Raw genomic sequence first — 19,288 nt, forward strand, 5'->3', positions numbered from 1 at the left:
AGTGTACTTTACTGTGAGTGTTTCTGCAGTAATGTCCTTCCCTTCTAATTAAAGCCTGTGTATTCGCTTCCAGTGCGGCGGAACGTCGAACACTGTGGGAAAAGCAGAATAGCGGGAATGGGAATTTCGGTGGCATTGGTGTGTGTTGTGCACAGAATAAGGGGAGACGCCGGGTGTTGGGGGGGGGGTTGGAGAACTCGAGGTGGTCGAGTGTGACGCCTCGCACGCGTGAATAAACCCCATCAAAAGCGCATTAGCTCTCCCTCCTCCGCAGCTCGCCGCATAATTGTATCTGGCTGCACCACGCTCTGCTCCGACATGATAGCGCTGGAAAGGGCTTGATGATGAATTGCTCCCCGTTGGTGTTAGCGATGATGATAATTATTAATTTTCCCCGGACCTGTTCTCCAGGTAGCCGCTGAGCTGCGCCGTGCGCCTCCTCCTGGGCCAGAAAACGGCTCGCGCGCATCACTTATCTCCGACATTCCCCGGGTGTGAAGGCTGAACACTTTGATGAGAATAAAAAGACTCCGTTTCCTCCATTTGTCCCCCTTTTCCCCACGCAACACGAGCTTTTGTGTCTGCTCTTGCTCCTTCACAGTGCGTTAACGGGGGGTTTATTTCTGGCAGGGAGTTACTTGGCTCTGACCCCCGTGTTTTCAGTGCGCGTCCTCTTTTGTCGGGTCCCAGTTTCTGTTGACATTTCTGGGCAATTTACGCTGACAATAAGGAAGAACCCATTTAAAGGAAAGTGGCTTTGGAGATGCGGCGCTTTTTTGTTTTAAATAACTGACTTATGGATAGTACGAGGATCGCAATCACTAGGTGTATTATACCAATTATGATTAATTATAGAAATAATTTTGGGAAATGCTTGAATCTTTTTAATTATGTTTAACAATGCCAACGATATCTAAAATGTAACCATAAATAGATAATATATATCCCTGCTGATAAATATAATTGATTATAATCCTTAAAGTTGTGTGTGTATTTATTTAAAAGGACAAACAACTTTACAATAACTGTGTGTGTGTGTATATGTGTGTGCATATATATATATATATATATATATATATATATATATATATATATATAGACGTGCGCGCGCACACACATACATATGTGTGTGTATGTCACCCCTATATATATATGTATATATATATATATAGGGGTGAATTCAGATTGATTGGATCACAATGGCAAAAAGTGTCCCATTCAACCGGAATATATATACACCTATATATATTCATTTGTGTTTTTATGTATTTAATACTGTTTAAAACGGATAATAGTTTTTTTGCCTATTGAAAAATAAGCCCATATGAAGTGGTGTCAATGGAGAACACAAGTCCTTTGTGGATGTGCTACTAAACCCTTGATTATGTTGCTGTGGCTTTGTCCTCTTAAAGCTGTTTTAACAGAAGAAAGAGGAGGATTAATAGATGGGAGGGAGAGGGACACACAGGCATTAAGCCAGAGCTCTATTTCTCCACACAAGGTCCCTGGGATACTTCAGGCAGAATGGCTCACATTATCACTGCAGTGTCCCCTGGGAGTTCACAGGGTGACTGCGCTCTCTCTGTGTGTGTGTGTGTGTGTGTGTGTGTGTGTGTGTGTGTGTGTGTGTGTGTGTGTGTGTGTGTGTGTGTGTGTGTGTGTGTGTGTGTGTGTGTGTGTGTGTGTGTGTGTGTGTGTGTGTGTGTGTGTGTGTGTGCGCGTGCGCGCGCGCCATGCAACCTCTCATTCAGGGAATTCCTCTCTAAAATGACAAAACTTCATGACTAAATAAACATTATACAAATATAAATGACTCATTCTGAGTGGATTTCTGTGTTTTGCTAATTGTATTTAAGAACGGTTGCATCCTGAAATATTATACTTGTAAACAATGTGAGTCATCAAAAGAGAAAGTTATGACGCATGTCCCCAATCAATCATATTTATGAGCTGTTGTCAAAGTTCATCTCTGGCGCGGCAAATTACTCGCAAATCCACTCTTCCTAACAAATTCAATAAGCAATTAGCTTGATTTGGTAATTATTGCTGCATATAATGACTGATAAATGTTCATTACAATCCATAATTGCACTGACCTGACTTTTTTTTTTCCCATCACACCCTGAGTGACGTCTCTTGCTCTCAACTGTCATTTCCTATAAAAAGTGATTTGCTTGGGTTTGAGAATTGTGTTAGATTTTTATAATGTGTTGCTGTTTAAGAGGCTGTTTATCTGTCTACACATTTAAGATTTACTAAAGCCTGGGACAGAAAGTACATTTATAATGAACTTTCTTAATGAAGCAACCTTGAACAGGGTTTCTGCAGGTCTTAAAAAGTCTTAATTCACCCTTACACAAACTAAGGCATCAAAAAAATATTAAATGCATAGTCGTGGCATTAAAATTTGCATGCATTACAAAAAATGCATATCTTCCTTGGTACTTTTGTTTTGTTTTCCAATACAAATATCTAAACATCTTTAAATCAAAATACATTTACTTGAAATGCAAAACTAAAATGTCTTGAAAAATGTTTTTAAAAATTAAGTGAGACATTTGTTCTTGTTTTAAACATAAACCCACTTTATTTTTAACTGTTTCTCAGAAAACAAGACTTCATATTTATGTATTTTAGCATTCCAAGTAAATGTATCTTGATTTAAGAATCTTGTTTGTAAAATGAATTAAAAAGTAATGGATATCTTTCAAACTCTGGAGTGTTTCTAATACAGCTCAGTGTTTCTCCTTAAACTTTTACATTTAAAGGTGCAGTGTGTCATTTTTAGCGGCATCTAGTGGTGAGGTTGCGAAATGCAACCAACAGAAGTTACAGTGGCCGACAGGAAAATATGTCATCGTCTCAGACCGCAGAGAGTAGACAGTTAAGAAATTATGTCTACTTTATTATTCAGTAAAACGATATGTTATTGGGAATATTATTGTTACTTGTTCATCATTGTGTCAGTGTTATAATCGCTGAGCTTCTTTACACGAAGAACAAAATAGTGACGAAACGCGCTCTGTAGTAGTTTGTCCGTTTAGGGCCACTGTAGAAACATGTCGGCGCAAAATGGCTATTTCAATGTAAGGGGACCCGCGGTGTATGTAGATAACACCCCACTGAAAGCATTATGCATATTATGTTGCATTTCTGTCTACAAATCCTCCTAAATATTACACAGTGCACCTTTAAAGAACATTGACATATTGTGTTCCCTTCAATTTATCCCTTAAAATGTCTTTAGTTGGTCTTAAAAAGGTCTAATGTTAAAATAATGTTCAATTTCACAAGTTATTTTAGCTTCTGTCCTGCAATGTATTCTGTAAATGTCCAAGTTGTGGGCAAACTTTTAAATGGCTATTTTGTATTTTATTTTATTTATTATTCTTTTTTTAATGTTATTGTATTTTTTAGCACAAGGGTGCTTTATAAACAATACTACATTAAAAAGAGTTAAGGCTGAAGATTATCCCAATGTGGTTAGTTAAAGACTAAAACAAAACATCTTATTTAACATTTGGTCACCTCAGCTTTTTTCTAAAACATCTTTTAGAGTGTTTTCCTTTCCCTCTATTGTTGTCTTGCTTACCTCTCTCTGTATGCCCTGTTTTCTCTTTATCAGTGTATTCTCTCTCTCTTTCTCCTCTCATTGATCGTGCTCTTTGTGTGAGCGAGCAGACCCTCGTGTTGTCAGCTGCGTCAGGATTAAAAGCTATTAGTTCTGCATCATCGCCACTACAAGTATGCTCCTGAGATTGATAGAGTTGCTCCACTGTCATTGGGGGGCACGTTGGGACAAAAAAAAGGGTAGTTTTTAATTCCACAACAAAGTGTTATTTACACCGTGTGTATTTACATAGAATACAAACAGTAGTCTTTAATAAATAAAATATATATGTTTAGCTTTTCTACAACACTGCTTTTTTTAATCACTTGTCAACATGCCTCCCTTTACCCTCATTTGCTAATTACTACCTGCTGCCCAAAACAAGTGTGAGCATTACCAGAATGTCATGTTCTAACCTCTCTCTCATATTTCATTCCAGGCCATCGTGGGCTATTTTGACATTTTCTTCGACAAGAGCTGTGGAAACAAGGTAAGCAATAGTGCTGTGCTGTTTAACAGCGAGCAATTGCGGTCACGCCTTGCCGTCTTTTAGGCCCGAGGCAATCGCAATGCAATCGCCAGCCTCTCATACCTAAATGCTGAAATAAGCATTTGCCTTCCTCCAGTGGCCAACTGGAACATGCAATGAAATAAGCTAAACCCATCAGCCACTGAGAGAACGATCGTGCGCTGGGTTCTGATAATGGGAGTTTAAGCAAGAGGATGTCGAGGGGGTCTAGCGTTCTTCTGTCCTGTTTTTGACATTTGAGTTTTGTTAATGATCTGGTGGATAACTACAACAATTATGTTTGCTCTGACCTTATTTTATTTATGTGAGTGTGTTTTCTGACCTGGGAAATTTAATCTGGCAAGTACCCTTTCGTTTTGTACCTAAAGAGTGCATATCAGGACCTCAAATGTACATATCGCTACCAAAAGTGTACATATTAGTGCCTAAATGGTACACATTGGAACCCTTTTAAAGGGTAACATCCTAGTGTACCAATTTTTTTGGAGAGTATTTTTGACACCGTTAGTCCATCTAAATAAGGTCACGGTATTCAGCAAGGCCATCCCAACCATAGACATGTATAAAGGCTAGATGGCTCAAGGCGGAGTCAGCTGTGTCGTCACTTGGCGGCCATCTTAGGTCAGGAGACTGCGCAGCTGCTCCCTGCTGCTGTGGATGGAAGGTGAGTGACAAATGCTCGTAACTTGCTGAATTCTTGACGGATTTACAAACGGTTTGGTTTATTACAAACCTTATTAACGTGGCTATGATTTGTGCTGATGCCGATGTTTAAATTAATTTTTCACAAACTATGCAGTTAAATAGCCGCATCCCTGACGTTTATGACACACCAAGCCGTTTGAAAATCGGTTGAAAATTGAGCAAAATATAGTTATTTCAGCACTACATGCACAATAGACTTTAATGTTATAACTGGACGAGCGGTGCTGTCCTAAGATGGCCGCCGTGTGACGTCGTCGGGTCCCATTGGCTCTCAGCGCCGGTAAGCCATCTAGCCTTTATACATGTCTATGATCCCAACATGCGGCGGGGCCTTGTGTGAGTTAGAGGAAGCTCTGTCCTTTCGCGATTGCCAACTAATGTGCTCTACATATTATTTTCACTGAACTTTAAACTCCCATCTATCAGCCTGGATGCAACATCACACAAAAGCAAGCATTTTCGGTTAATGAGGCTTTTGTAAAAAAAAAAAGCCCTAATCACAGGCATATTTGTCACCCATTAATGGTTTAATTCGGTTTCTGAGGCCCTGTTTACACCAGGTATTAAGATGCATTTTGGTCGATCGGATCACAAGTGGACGTCGCTAAATGCAGGTAAACGGGGTCTAAAAATTTTTGAGCTTGTCCACTTTTGACCACTTCCAGAGGTTGTTGAAAACGCATTCGACCGGATTGATTTCGTGTGTAAACACTCATGTGATCGAATGTGTTCAAACACCCATAAAAGACCGTCTACTCTCGTCTACTGAATTAATGTGTAAAAATTATGAGAACAACCTAGCCAGACGGGATTTATACTTTGTCGTCTGAAGCCCCAAGTTTGGGTTCAAGACGAAAAATGTACCAAGCTCATGTTCTCTCACCATTCCTGATTTCTAACACACTCACAGCGTTCGGCTGGTCTTGCGGCTGTGAGAGCAGAAACGAAAGCTGCTGTTCTCCGTGTGTTTCTCTGGTCTCGTCTCATTCATATCCATGTCCATTAGATTGAAAGATCTTAAAAAAGCCTATACATTTACCCACCCATAGACCCTCCTCTCATAGAAATTAGGACAGAAGTGGTTGAAAGTGGACAAAAGAGACTGATCAAACATAAGGTGTAAACAGGAATGTGTCTCCCTCGTCTTCTTGTGATCCGATAGACCAAAACTCATCTTACCGGTAATAAAAAGGGCCTAAAATGAAGTGAGTATTATTTGGCAATGTGATCTCATCATGGTATTCACCATGACAAGATGACCCACTTTATGCCACCTCATTAATGAAATTTAGTTATTGAACAGAACTGAATCAACAACGAACTGATTTCACCTGAATAATAACAGTGTACTATAGTCTTTTTAGAGGTGCGGAATTGAAGTCTTTTTGCATCATTGAATCATTATTTTTCTGTTATCTCTATAAAGCTGCTTTGAAACAATCTCTATTGAATAAAGCGCTATATAAATAAAGGTGACTTGACTTAACTTATGTAGAATAAAACAGCCTTTTTCTCTGCCAGTCATATTACTGGCATCTCATGCAAGTGTACATCATTTTAAACAATTTTATTTGTTCTTTTAGGCGAAAAACTTTTTTAATGTTAAAAAAACTAAATATTTATTTACTTATTTGTATTTGTAAATATTTGTTTGTATGAACCTCTTTTCCTGGTGAAGGTTGACAACAGAACTGATTATTTCCACTTATTCACTTACAGAATCAGTCACTTCTCTTTCTTTACAAGACAAGTGACTGATATGAAAGAAAAGTGACTGATGAAAAGCAGAGCAAGAGCATTTTCCTTATGTTAACACAAACTGTTTTTTTTAATGCAGTTTTGTTTTGAATCTTAGGTCATGTTCTCCACTGCTCCAGACTGCACCAAGACTCACTGGAAACAGACAGTGTTCTTACTGGAAAGTCCTATCCCTACCAAAACCGGTTTGTACCCTGTTCACAAATACTTCTTAGTTGCTTTAGCTGTCTCCACACCAGTGTTTGCATGTAGTGATGTCTGTGTTCAAACTCTGATGAGATCTGGCAAGTACATGTGCAGCCATCACCTTTTTTTAGAACACACAAAAAATGTGTCACAGGGAGGTGTATCTTATCTTTCTTTAGCCTGACAGTTGATTCTTAGACGGTGACACAGGTTATCCGTCAGTCATTGAGAGATAGACACATGATTGAGCAGTTCTAGGGCCAGTCCACATAAACCATGCAGTTTGTTCTTGCTGTTCATAAATATATATATATATATATATATATATATATATATATATATATATATATATATATATATATATATATATATATATATATATATATATAGTGTCTGGAGAATCATGCCGATTAACCAAAGGAATTTTTACACATTTTTAAATGGGCTTATTGAGCTAGAGTGGAGATTTTGAGAAATTTTGTAATTATTGTAGCTACTAAATCTTAAATACCGGAAAATTTTAATTAAATCAAAAAATATTTAATAGAATTAATCAAAATAATATAATAAACAAACGTGAACGTTTATATATATATATACATACACTGATGAGCTAAAACAATATAACCAGTCACAGTTGAAGGAAATATCGATGATCATCTCCTTACAAGGCCACATATTAAGGTCTGGTTAGATTAGAAGATGGTAAGCAAACAATTGCAGTTGGATGCAGGAGAGATGTGCAGGAATAAAGGTCTGAGCAACTTTGACAAGGGACAAATTGTTATGGTAAGACGACTGAGTCAGAGTATCTCTGAAAAGGCAAGGCTTGTGGGTTGCTCTCGGTCAGGAGTGGTGAGAATTTACCAACAGTGATCCGAGGAGGGACAAACCACAAACCGAGGACAGGGTGTTGGGTGCCCAAGGCTCATAGATGCGTGAGAGCAACGAACGCTATCCCGTCTGGACTGAGCCAACAGAAGATCTACTGTGTACTCACACAAAATTTGAATGATGGTTATTTGGAGGAATGTGTCACATCACACAGTGCAACACACTTTGATGCGTATGGGGCTGCGTGGCTGCAGACCAATCAGAGTGCCTTTGATGACCCCTGTCCACCATCAAAACATTCTACAACGGGCACATGAGCATTGTAACTGGACCTTGGAGCAGTGGATCTGATTAGTCCCATTTTCTTTTTCATCTAACGTCTTGGTGCCAGAGATCACAGGACACATTCAGGGCAGGCGGTCATAATATTTTGGCTTATCAGTGTAAATATAGTGTGTGTGTACTTGACATAAATCAGTAAATTTAAGCAATATATTTAAAAACTGGGTAACACTTTATTTTACAGTGTCCTTGTTACATATGTTACATGTGCTTACAATAGTATTAACAGTTAATTATGCATAATTACATGCCACTAACCCTCAACCAAACCCTAATCCTACCCTAACTCTATAGTAAGTACATGTACTTAATTAATATTACTCGGTACTTAAATATATAATTGCACTGTAACAATGACACCGTAAAATAAAGTCTAACCAAAAACTGTAATAGACGTAAGCAATACATTTTAGTAATATTTACTAGCAACAATTAAAGCATAAACATTGAACAATTCAAATAAAACTATTAAAAACTATTTATAAGAGCAAAATGAATAAGGAAAACAAAATAATAGAAAATCATATGTATACATATGGCTCTGGACAAAATGAAGAGATTTTTCTTAAATTAGCATCTCTACATGTATGGCAGCCATTCCATTCCAGTGTCCACACCTCTTCTGCTTAATGAAGAACTGATTAGGTGATCACCTGAACCAAATCTCGTTTAACGAGGAAAAGTATAAAAACCACTGCTGTGGTCATCACTATCCTCTTGCAATAGGACCCGCTGGATGGCAAAAACAGTGATAGTTGTACTTCAAAAGTAATTGGAATCAAATAATTAATATTGACCATGCCAAAGGAGTTAAAAAAATAAGATTTGAGTGAGGAAAAAAAGGGTTGAATTCTGGATTTACTGGCAGATGGATATAGTGAGTGTCAGGTTGCTTTCATCCTTAAATTTTCAAAGACAGCGGTTCATAAGAACAAGGTCAAGCTACAGACCGGCAGAGGGCGAAAGCGACTCTCCACTGACCGGGATGACCGCCAACTCATTCAGATGACAGTAGGATGACATTAAGTGACCTACAAAAGAATGTCAGACGGCAGCTGGGTGAAGTGCGCGGCGAGGATGGTTCGAAACAGGCTCCTAGGGGCAGGGATGAAGTCGTGCAATACTAGGAAAAAAGCCCTTCACCAAAGAAAAGAGCCAGGCTGAGGTTTGCAAAAGGATTGGACCGTAGACGACTGGAGTAAGGTCATCTTCTCTGATGAGTCCGATTTCCAGCTTTGCCCAACACCTGGTCGTCTAATGGTTAGACGGAGACCTGGAGAGCCCTGCAAGCTCCACAGTGTGGATCGGTGATGATCTGGTGGTTCTTCAGCCAGGCTGGAATCGGGCACATTCATCTTTGTGAAGGGTGCATGAATCAAGCCACGCACAAGGTTGTCCTGGAGGAAAACTTGCCTCCTGCTCTGACAGCGTTCCCCAACTCTGAGGGTTGTTTTTTCCAGCAGGACGATGCTCCATACCACACTGCCAGGTCGATCAAGGTGTGGATGGAGGACCACCAGATCAAGACCCTGTCATGGCCAGCCCAATCTCCAGGCCTGAACCCCATTGAAAACATCTGGAATGTGATCAAGAGGAAAATGAATGGTCACAAGCCATAAAACATAGCCGAGCTACTTTTTTTTGTGCCAGGAGTGGCATAAAGTCAGCAATGTGGAAGACTGGTGGAGAGCATGCCAACACACATGAAAGGTGTGATTTGAAAATCATGGTTATTCCACCAAATATTGATTTCTGAAGTCTCTCAAAGTTAAAACATTTATATTTCGTTGTTTGAAAACGAATATGACGTTGTTTTATGTATGTTGTTTACATACAAATATATACTGTATAGATAACACTCTCTCTCCTCATATAAATCAGCAAACATATAATCAAAATGTAATTTAAAATCTAAAGAAAAAAAAGAATTGTGAATGGAAAGTGGACTGAGCACTGGTCGCTAATTTTACAACCAGGAACAGTGTGAATGCAAAAGCATTTGGGCTGGTTTAAAAGAGGACTCAAGTGTGGGAAAAAAACTAAAAGCACCATTGATCTCAAACAGGAAGTGATTCATTATTTATATATACTTTATTTATTTTCATTTTATTATAATATTTTCTTGTCTTTTTATTATTTCTTTTAAATTAGCGATTGCAGAATTGCATGCGTAATCTACTCTCTACTGTGTAAAGGAAGCAAATAACGGGAGGAAAAATATATATAAAAATGCGAGAGGGATCTGTATGTCTTAAAAGGCATATTGCCTCATGTTTAGGTATTAAAGCAATGCAGCATCTACTCCTAGATCAAGGCTCGTGTGTTCGCAGATGGCGAGACAGTGTCCTGGCCGTGCTAACAGATGAAGTGTGTCTTATCATAATGGGAATTGGAGAAATGTCATCTGATGCGCAGATGAATGAAGGTGCTTTAGCCAGTTTCTGAGATACAGCACACATTATAAATGACTGTGGCCTAACTGTAGCTGTCCACAAGCATTACCACAAACAGTCCCTGCAGGAGCCGCTCAATGATAAGAGCGCCGTCCACTTGAAGGCCTGCTAACGCTACTTCTGCATTGCTGACATCAGCATCAGATTATTATCAGAAGGCACATTGGCCATATTTTATGGAATATTTTAACATTTTGCTGTTGCTCCAAAAAATGTTTAATCTCACACTGGTGATTTATAGTGACTAACCGTGATTAAGTTATTTATAGTTTATCTTTTGTTTGTCTTCATCTTCATCTCCTGTTGTCAAGACCGTATGTGCAAATGCATGTGAATGAAAAGATGTGGGGAAACGTAGAATGAGGGAAACAACCATCTTAATACTATAGTATACCATGGAGTACCATGTAAAATTATATATAATTGCTTTTGATTATAAAATGGTATATTGTTACAATTCAGTACCATGGTGCATTCAAGGTCAATAAGATGTTTTTTTTTTTCTTAGGTTGATTTAAAATAAAGACATTTAGATTCTTACAAAATCGATTTTCAATTAAATGCTGTTCTTTTGAAATTTCTGTTTATCAAAGAATCGGGAAACAATGTAAAACACGTGCAAATATGTTTGGTTACACTTTATTTTAAGGTGACGTAGTTGCATTTTACTTACTCAAATAAGTACTGAGTAATATTAATTATGTGTACTTACTATGGAGTTATTACTATAGTAATATAGTAATCACCTTAAAATAAAGTTTAATTACACTGTTTTCTACATTGAGAATAAGAAATGTTTCAAATTGGCATATTAGTTCAAGATCATAAACACGATGGTTCATGGTTTCTAAAAGATCATGTGACACTGAAGACTAGAGTTATGATGCTGAAAATTCAGCTTTGCAGCACAGGAATAAGTTACACTTTAAAATATATTTTTAATTGTAATAATATTTCATAATATTACAGTTTTTACTGTATTGGTGAGCAGAAGAAACCTCTTTCAAAAACATAAAAAAAATCCTACTGACCCCAAATGTATGAACGGTAGTGTATATACCAGTGTATTATTTATTGTCATCTTACCTTAACTGTGCTTTCTTGGTGATGGCTGCTCTTCCACAAAAATAGGAATGTTTAGAAATAATGTTAGGAATTATATTTGACATTCTTCACACTTACCTTAATGCATAATTTGTAACTTGTGAATTTAAATTGGATTTCTTTCCTAAACAAAATCAGTAATGTGTTTTGTGTATATCACCGAGCTGTCATTTGCATGAAAGAAAATCCCTGTCAGCTCACACTCAGGTTGCCTTGGGTTCTCATCCTGTTTGTGTTAGTTTAGTAATTACTTTTCAGAGGTGTGATGAGAGGGGAGGTAGAGGATTCAACGGAAATGCAAAACGCCCTCTGAAACGCCCTCGGACGCTGCAACATCAATTAAAGCAGCCTTCATTTGTCACGACTTCGTTGGTTTTGTCGATCATTGAAAGGAAAAGATGAGAACGTTTAATTCGTCATGCGTGACTAACCTTTGAGCTTTAATAAAAGAGGTCACCCTCATTGTAAGTCATGTCTGCTCTCCAGTTTCCAGACAAGGTGTTCTGAAGCCGATATATTGGTAATACACTTTAATAACAAGGCTGCTTATTGAATCAACCATGCAATGCTTTGCGTAGTGCTTTAAACTCACAGGAAGTGCAGTCTGAAAAGGTCCTTGAGGTGTCCGAGCAAGGTTCCTGTAGGGGGAGGTGCGGTTATTTGATAGACGGGGCGCTGTGGAGAGCTGGTGATTCCGAAGGCCTGTTTTATGCATCTCCTTTACAGGGGCTTCAGATTTACGAGGTTATGCGCTGTAGAGTTCGAGTGAGAGAGAGAAGTTTTATAATGCAGCGTTTGTATCTAGTGCTGCAGTGTTTGGGAAGACTTTTTCCTGAAAACTGTGATGGTGATTGAACATTTCTTGCTGCAAAAATAATCTGTCATGATAATAATCTGACTACAGTCCCCCTGTAGTCAATATTTGTATATTTTAAAACTCATCTTTGATCACCCAAATGACATATTTAAGCGTTTTTTTCCCTAAGGCAGTGCCTTAAAATAGCTTGAATGTAACTACACCCTTGCCTCGTTTAGTATACACGGTTCTATGAATATGCAAATGAGCCCCGCCTCCACTCACTCACACTAGCTCAGAGATCCACTCGTTGACCTGATTGGTCACAAGGTAGTTTGTGACGTCAGAAACACCAGCGATTTCAAACCGTGTTTTTGAGACTGTGTTTGGTGCAATGGTGTTGTTGACTTATGAATTTAAACATGGTTTGTCTTAAAGCATATTTAAAACACCACATAGACATATACAATATTAAAACCTTGATTTTCACCACATTTTGCCTGTTATAGAGCAAATAAACAAAACAGATCGGCAACAGTTATACGAATCGGCTGATTTGCTTGTAAAAAAAAAATCATAATCGGCCATGAATATGATCGGTGCATCACTATTTACTCCAAATCAGTTCAAAAACTGTATGACTTTCTTTCTTCTGCAGAACACAAATATTTTTTAAAAACTGTTTGTTTTCTATGCAATGAAAGCCAATAATGTCCAGTGTTGTTTTGTACTGAGCCTTTAAAGGGACATTGTGATGGGAAAATATGATATTAGTGGGAAATTGATAGGTCATATCCTTTTGCATTCTCTAGCTAATGTTTAGATTTTTCCCTGAGAAACTTAGCGTGTTCCCCTTTTGAGCTCTTTGCAAGCGAATGTAAAGTTTCTCGGGGGAACGCAAAAGTTTTTCCGAGGGAATGCACATTTGTAAGTGAACACAAAATGGCAAATATTTTTTATCCAAATCTCTTTTTTTTTCTTCTTCACCAAGTCCCTTTAGGGGCTCCGTAGTTTTGGAAAATATACTTTTTTCCATTTCTGGATGAACTATCCCTTTAAATGAATGTTTGCTTAGACTATGATGCTGGTTCTGTATCATTTATCAGCAGTCACGTTTCTTCAAGAAATGCATCAAGATGTTTTCCGCCGTCTCGTCCGCTTCTCGTTTCGGCCTCCGTCACCCTTGGCCGCATTGGCATGTTTAATGCAAATGGCGCTGTGATGTATGACGGCTCTAGAAGCAGCCTTGTCTTCTTTATTTAATTACCGCGCACCGACCGCTTCCTTTTCACACGTTGCCAATCTTTCTTCTCGCCTCTGTAGTCCCAGAATAAAATCTCGCAGTAACTACATCCCAAACCACTTTTCTCTGAGATTTTTCCAGGAATCGCAGGGTCAAGTAATTTCACTCTCTGTGTTCTCTCGACAGACCTCTGTGTATCAAAGCCCATTGGTAGCAACCGGGATAGTGTTTGTTATAAAGCGCAGACACACACCGGTTTGATCACACTTTTTCATTTCTGCAGGGCACTGAAGTTTAATAGATCTTTCTATCATTTGTGCTCATGCTGGTCAAGAGAAAACCCACCGTGCGTGCTTTTTACTTTTGGTAGGCAATATGAGATCTGTCAAGTCTTTCACTGCACAGTTGATTTTAATTAAACAAGTTCTTACCAGATCGTTTGTTTTACAAATGAAATGTGCTTCAGCTTTCTATTTGTGCTTATGAACAAACCATATGATGAGTGCATACGTTTTGTTTGCTTACAGCAAAGAATAACATTTATTTGTGTTATTTTTTTAAGCCTCTTCTAATGTGATCATTTGACAGTAAAACGTGCAACAAAACCAGTGTGACAGTTGCAGCGCGCTGTGACGGTCACATCTGACTTCTCCCCATCCTCTCGTTTCAAAATGCTGCAGTCAGCTTTTTTTTTTTTATCTCATGTAACCTGCAGGAAAGAAAAAAAAATGTCTGGGAGTGGAGGGCTTGTTTGCCAAATGGGTAAACATTCATTTACGTCTGGCAGTGAAACGTGAAGTTAATCAAAGTGATTATCTGGTGTAATCATCGTCCTTGTCTTCAGGCCGTCCCGATAAAGCCCGTATTCTTACTGCGGTCGTACTGTAGTCGAGCAGCTTTCTCTGCCATCTGGAGCCAAACGGCACATCATCCTCCCGGTTCTCTGCCGGCTTCTTTTAATCACCTCTTTCTCTTCTCCGCTAGTTGCAATTGTGTTCAATGAGAGGCAGGAGGTATTCCCACTTTTGGCATTACACAGCACAGAGTTTTGACAGGAAAGTGTTAGTTGTGGCTGAGCTTTGGTCATAAAAAAATGAACGTTTCCTCTTGCATGCGAATGCATTCTAGGAAAGCTCACATATTTGACATTTTAAACTGGTGTGAAGGCATGTCACCATGAAGATTGATTCATGTCAAATCCTGTTTTTTTTTACTCTCTCTGTGCAGGAGAAGAACTTCCAGGTCAAATCACGGTGCATAAGAACAGGAAGGACCCCAGAGCGCTGCTCATCACGCTTGAAGTCGCCGGCCGGAAGCAAACCTACAGCGTCCAGTGAAGAAAACGCATACTTTGAGCAAGGCGTTGTTTAATAACAGACATTCTATTAAAAAGGGTTTTTTTTTTTCTACCAGACGTCACTCATTTATGGGTTCGATATATGTCGTAAGTTCTCATTTTTCAACAACTTGGGCCTCCAATGAAACTCAGGCATTTGATATAAAGCAATGGAAGAAAAGCAATTCCTGTTTGTTTAAGTAATGTGTGAATAAACAAGTAAAAGTGAATAAACAAGTATAAGCTACAATGGAATGGAAGTGGTCAATTTTATGTCCTTTTATAAGGACTGTTCTATGTTTACCATAAAGTTTCACTTAACTTCCAGGAGTGCTTTTTGGTTGAAACGCAGTATTGATGGATTATTTCACCAAACCAGTTTTTTAAAAACTATTACGCATTTTTTTTTCTTCGTCATTGTACAGTGAAGTCATTTGTACGTATGTATAAATACTGAAAGACCTAGCTTTCACATAACAATAGCAGACACGCTGGGCGATATTGTTGGAGATTGGTCGCTGTTAGTGTTGTCATTGAGTGGTGCAGGGATGACGTCAGAACCAGGAAGCCTAATTCACCGCTGGTTCCTTCCAGATTTTCCTATTGGGTTTTATCATGGGTTTTTGCGATTTATGTGTAAAAACGAAAGCCTGTAGTTAACATAACTTGACTATACTTTGACGTTTTGTTCTACAACATAAATTACACACACCCATGAAAACACACATTTTTAAGCAGTTTGGTTAATTTTTGAAAACATACTTTTTAAGAAGTAGGCTAACTAGAGAAGCTTGTGGTGTTGAGTGTGCAGTGTTAGTTGTAGAACAAAACGTCAAAGTATCGTCAATGTTTACCACAGGCTTTATTTTACTCATAAATTGAAAATCTCGGAAGGAACCAGCGGCGAGTTAGACTTCTGGGTTCTGATATCATCCCTGCACCACTCTATTGTCATTAGGAAAAAGGCCTATCTCACCTCTGAATGCCACGATTGACCAATCAGAATCAAGTTTTCAGGGAGCCTTGTAATAACCAAGCCCTTTCCCCTAGGGGGAGCTTCAATTCTATTGGAAATTTCCTACTTCCCAATTACAAGCTCATCAGGTGCTTTATTGTCGAAAGAACAGGTACCATGAAGGACATGGGGTTTATTCTTGCCTTTTTATTGGGGAAATCTCATTAAAGCCAAAATATTTAGAGGAATATATTTTCAGGAGTCACCAAACTCGGTCCTGGAGGGACGCTGTCCTGCAGAGTTTACCTCCAACACACCTGCCTGAAAGTTTCTAGTATGCCTAGTGAGAACTTGATTATCTGGGTCAGGTGTGTTTCATTGGGGTTGGAGCTAAACTCTGCAGGACAGCGGCCCTCCAGGACCGAGTTTGGTGACCCCTGCATTATTTACACGCTATCTAGTCAGTCAGCTTGCTAGCAATTCTGAAATTTCGGTCAAAAACAGGTGTATAAAACATAGGCCTACAATATACTTAAAAAATATTAATGAATATGTGTAGCCTAAATATGCACTACTTTAATAAAAAGAGCTGTTAAAGAAAAAAATGTTGAAAGTTTATGGCACACCCAACTTCAAAATTATCAAAATTATCTCCGAGTTTCCCAGTAGGCTAGTAAATACGACTTGGGAGGGCGTTCATGTCCAATTTCCTAGGCTACTAGAATTTAGTAGGCTATAATACCGATAGCACGTGAAGGCAGAATAAATATGATCTTATAAAGACAGCCTACGTCGGGGGTCCCGGGAGAAAAACAAAAGCTTGTTCTTTTTGAATGGCAGTCAATGTAGTAAATGCCTCCGTAGTTTGAATAAACTGCTTATTGAGTGGAAAATGCTGGTAATATAGACAAATTGACGGCCTGTCCGCTATTCTATGTTTGGCATGATTTATTCATTTTGGAGTGAGCAAGGCGGGTTCTGCAACCCAAATAAATGCAGTTTTTAAGAGAAGTCACGGACAAATTTGCGACAGGTATGATTTATTATTGTACGGCACTACCATTTCACTCCCATGGGTCGATGGCTGTGCTCCAATATCCACACTTGTGTTCTTGCCACCTTTACGTGCGCGTGCACGCCGCAGCGAGTGTGCAAGACTGTCCCAGGTCTGAAAAAGAAAACCCATCGTGCTAACATAAAACAAGTTTTTATTGATACGCTTGCGTTGCATTAAAAAAAGAAGAAAATAAGTCTATTGCAAAGGCAGAAACTGATAATCGTGGTTAGGTGAAAGCACTTATTTGATTTCGTTTAAGGCCCTTTAATATTCCATAGCCTACCTTACGGGCACGGGTTTGTGTTGTTTTAACAACACACTTAGACGACAAATGACTATCGCCTGATGCGTAATCTTATCTAAGGCTATGTAATTAATTACAGAGTGAAAGAAAGTGAGTAGGCCTACTTTGTTTCAACATCATTTATTCCTTATCAGACCCAATGCGTTCGCTGTCATTTTATGGCAGAAAAGGCTGGGGAAATAGCCGAATATCCAAACCAAAAAAAGTTATTAAACACAAGACAGTTTCTAATTTGAAACTCGACTAAACTGCCTCAGAATTTGAAATATAGACCTGAAAGACCACATATTCCTCTAAGACGCACTTTGTTTTTCTTTAGCCTACCTAAAGAGAGCGTATAAAGGTGACACAGAAAGAGAAGCAGAAATCAATTACAATTATTCTTTGTTGACAAAGCAATTAAACCCAGAGCGAAGAGCTAATCCAGCCGTATAGAGGCTTATCACTGGCGGCCGCAGATTTATGATGGTCACTGCGGAAGCCTGCATGCAGAGAGTGATATCAAGACTGAGGAACTGAGCGGGCCGAAGATTCAATAACAACTTACCAGCGTTATTATATTACTTCATTATCTGCATGGACACTTTATAATATCTTTCATCAAAATGCATAATATTTAACAGCTCAGTGTATTCAAATATGAATCTACTTGAATGCACAAAAAACTATATTTGCTAGGTCTATTTATTGTAGCCTAATGCGTGTTCGTTATTCATGCATTTTCTTCCCACTAATAATAATAATTTCATAAAGATGCTATGTTCCATTCAGTGCTTCTCTGTTTAAAAACTGTACTCCGGGCGATGATGCTTGGATGCTCAACATCGAAGCTAAAAATAGAAAATTACTCCTCCTTTGTCTTGCGTAAAAGTTGAACAAACGAGTACCTCCACTCCTCTGAAACCTCGCCCACTTTTCACACTTGAGCAATATGTGTGCCAATGACGCATAAGCATACGTGGGGGTTTGTTTGACGTGTAAATAAGAACCGTGAAATATAATTTTGCTCAAATACATAGAAAATGTGCAAGAAAAGTTGTTTCTATGTTTCGTAATAGTGTAAAGTCAACTGTTTGAGTGTTCATTCATGTAAAATATAGGCTATTTCGTTCAAAAATCATATTTCCATGGCCTTATCTAAATAAATAAATAAATAAAACGCCAGCCTTGATGCAGATCTGTGCATTGCTTGTAAATAACCTGCGATAAGATGTAATTAGAAAATATAAGAATGGGCCTGTTATCTATTTTTAATAATAATGCATGATGAAAAGTCATTATATGTATCTATAGGACTCGGTCAGCTATGCGGACCCCGCGATGCCTGCGTCTGCAGAATCTTCTCCGTGCGTCAGATGAACATCTTTACATAGTCCTGAGGGACAAGTTTATTAATCAGTCACGAGCCAGTCCGTCCCCAAACGTAGTCTCGCGCTGCCTTGTGTGTGTCACGAGCTCACGTCTTCGCTTGTTGCCCCTTTAAAAATCAGAATTGAAGGCCAATGATTTATCAAAGCCCTGTTATCAAGAAAATGTCATGCGAAGGGTACTTTACCATGCACTGACGCAAACCCGATCTTTCCCACGGAGATATAGAAAGCTGTGCACTTTGCACAGCCAAACTCAGTCTGCCTGCCGTCTTTCCAGCTGTTTTCTGCTATTAACCCACATTTGTTGACTCTGCACAAATGGTGAGTACAGCACGTTCGTTACTTTACGCTTTGTGTGTTAACAGTTTGCAAATTATTTGGAGTAGTTTTGGGAACGAAAAAAAGTGTTATTTGTAAATGCGCTAATTAACGAAGAGTCGCTGTCCGCGGTGCTGAAACTTTGAAGCAGGCTTTTTACACCGTTTCAACGGAAATATTACTTGTGTATGTTATTAGGGAATATTATGCTATAGCATTAACAATGAATAAAGGTTTAAACCACATAAGAGCCTATTATTCATAGAATGGCAGCCGAATTAATACGTTTTTTTTCTTTTCTTTGGGTTGGCTATGTATAACCAGAATATTTTTTTATAGTTTTTTTTTTTTTTTTTTTTTTTTTTTTTTAAATGGTTTTAGGATAGTG

At 38.5% G+C, this 19,288-nt stretch overlaps 2 protein-coding genes across 2 annotated transcripts in view; one reads left to right on the plus strand and one right to left on the minus strand.

Annotated features, from left to right (window-relative positions):
- Nucleotides 1-15,146, plus strand: part of prmt3 (protein arginine methyltransferase 3) — a 74,023-nt gene extending 58,877 nt beyond the window's left edge. The window contains exons 14-16 of the mRNA XM_079593590.1: nucleotides 4,050-4,100; nucleotides 6,700-6,787; nucleotides 14,788-15,146. Of these exons, the coding sequence (XP_079449716.1) occupies nucleotides 4,050-4,100; nucleotides 6,700-6,787; nucleotides 14,788-14,897 (249 nt within the window). The 3' untranslated portion in view covers nucleotides 14,898-15,146. The remainder of the gene's footprint in view (nucleotides 1-4,049; nucleotides 4,101-6,699; nucleotides 6,788-14,787) is intronic.
- Nucleotides 1-19,288, minus strand: part of csrp3 (cysteine and glycine-rich protein 3 (cardiac LIM protein)) — a 347,838-nt gene that overhangs the window by 323,785 nt on the left and 4,765 nt on the right. The window lies entirely within an intron of this gene.

This window comes from Phoxinus phoxinus, assembly GCF_949152265.1.
Source record: "Phoxinus phoxinus genome assembly, chromosome: 2".
NCBI classification, from domain to species: Eukaryota; Metazoa; Chordata; class Actinopteri; order Cypriniformes; family Leuciscidae; genus Phoxinus; species Phoxinus phoxinus.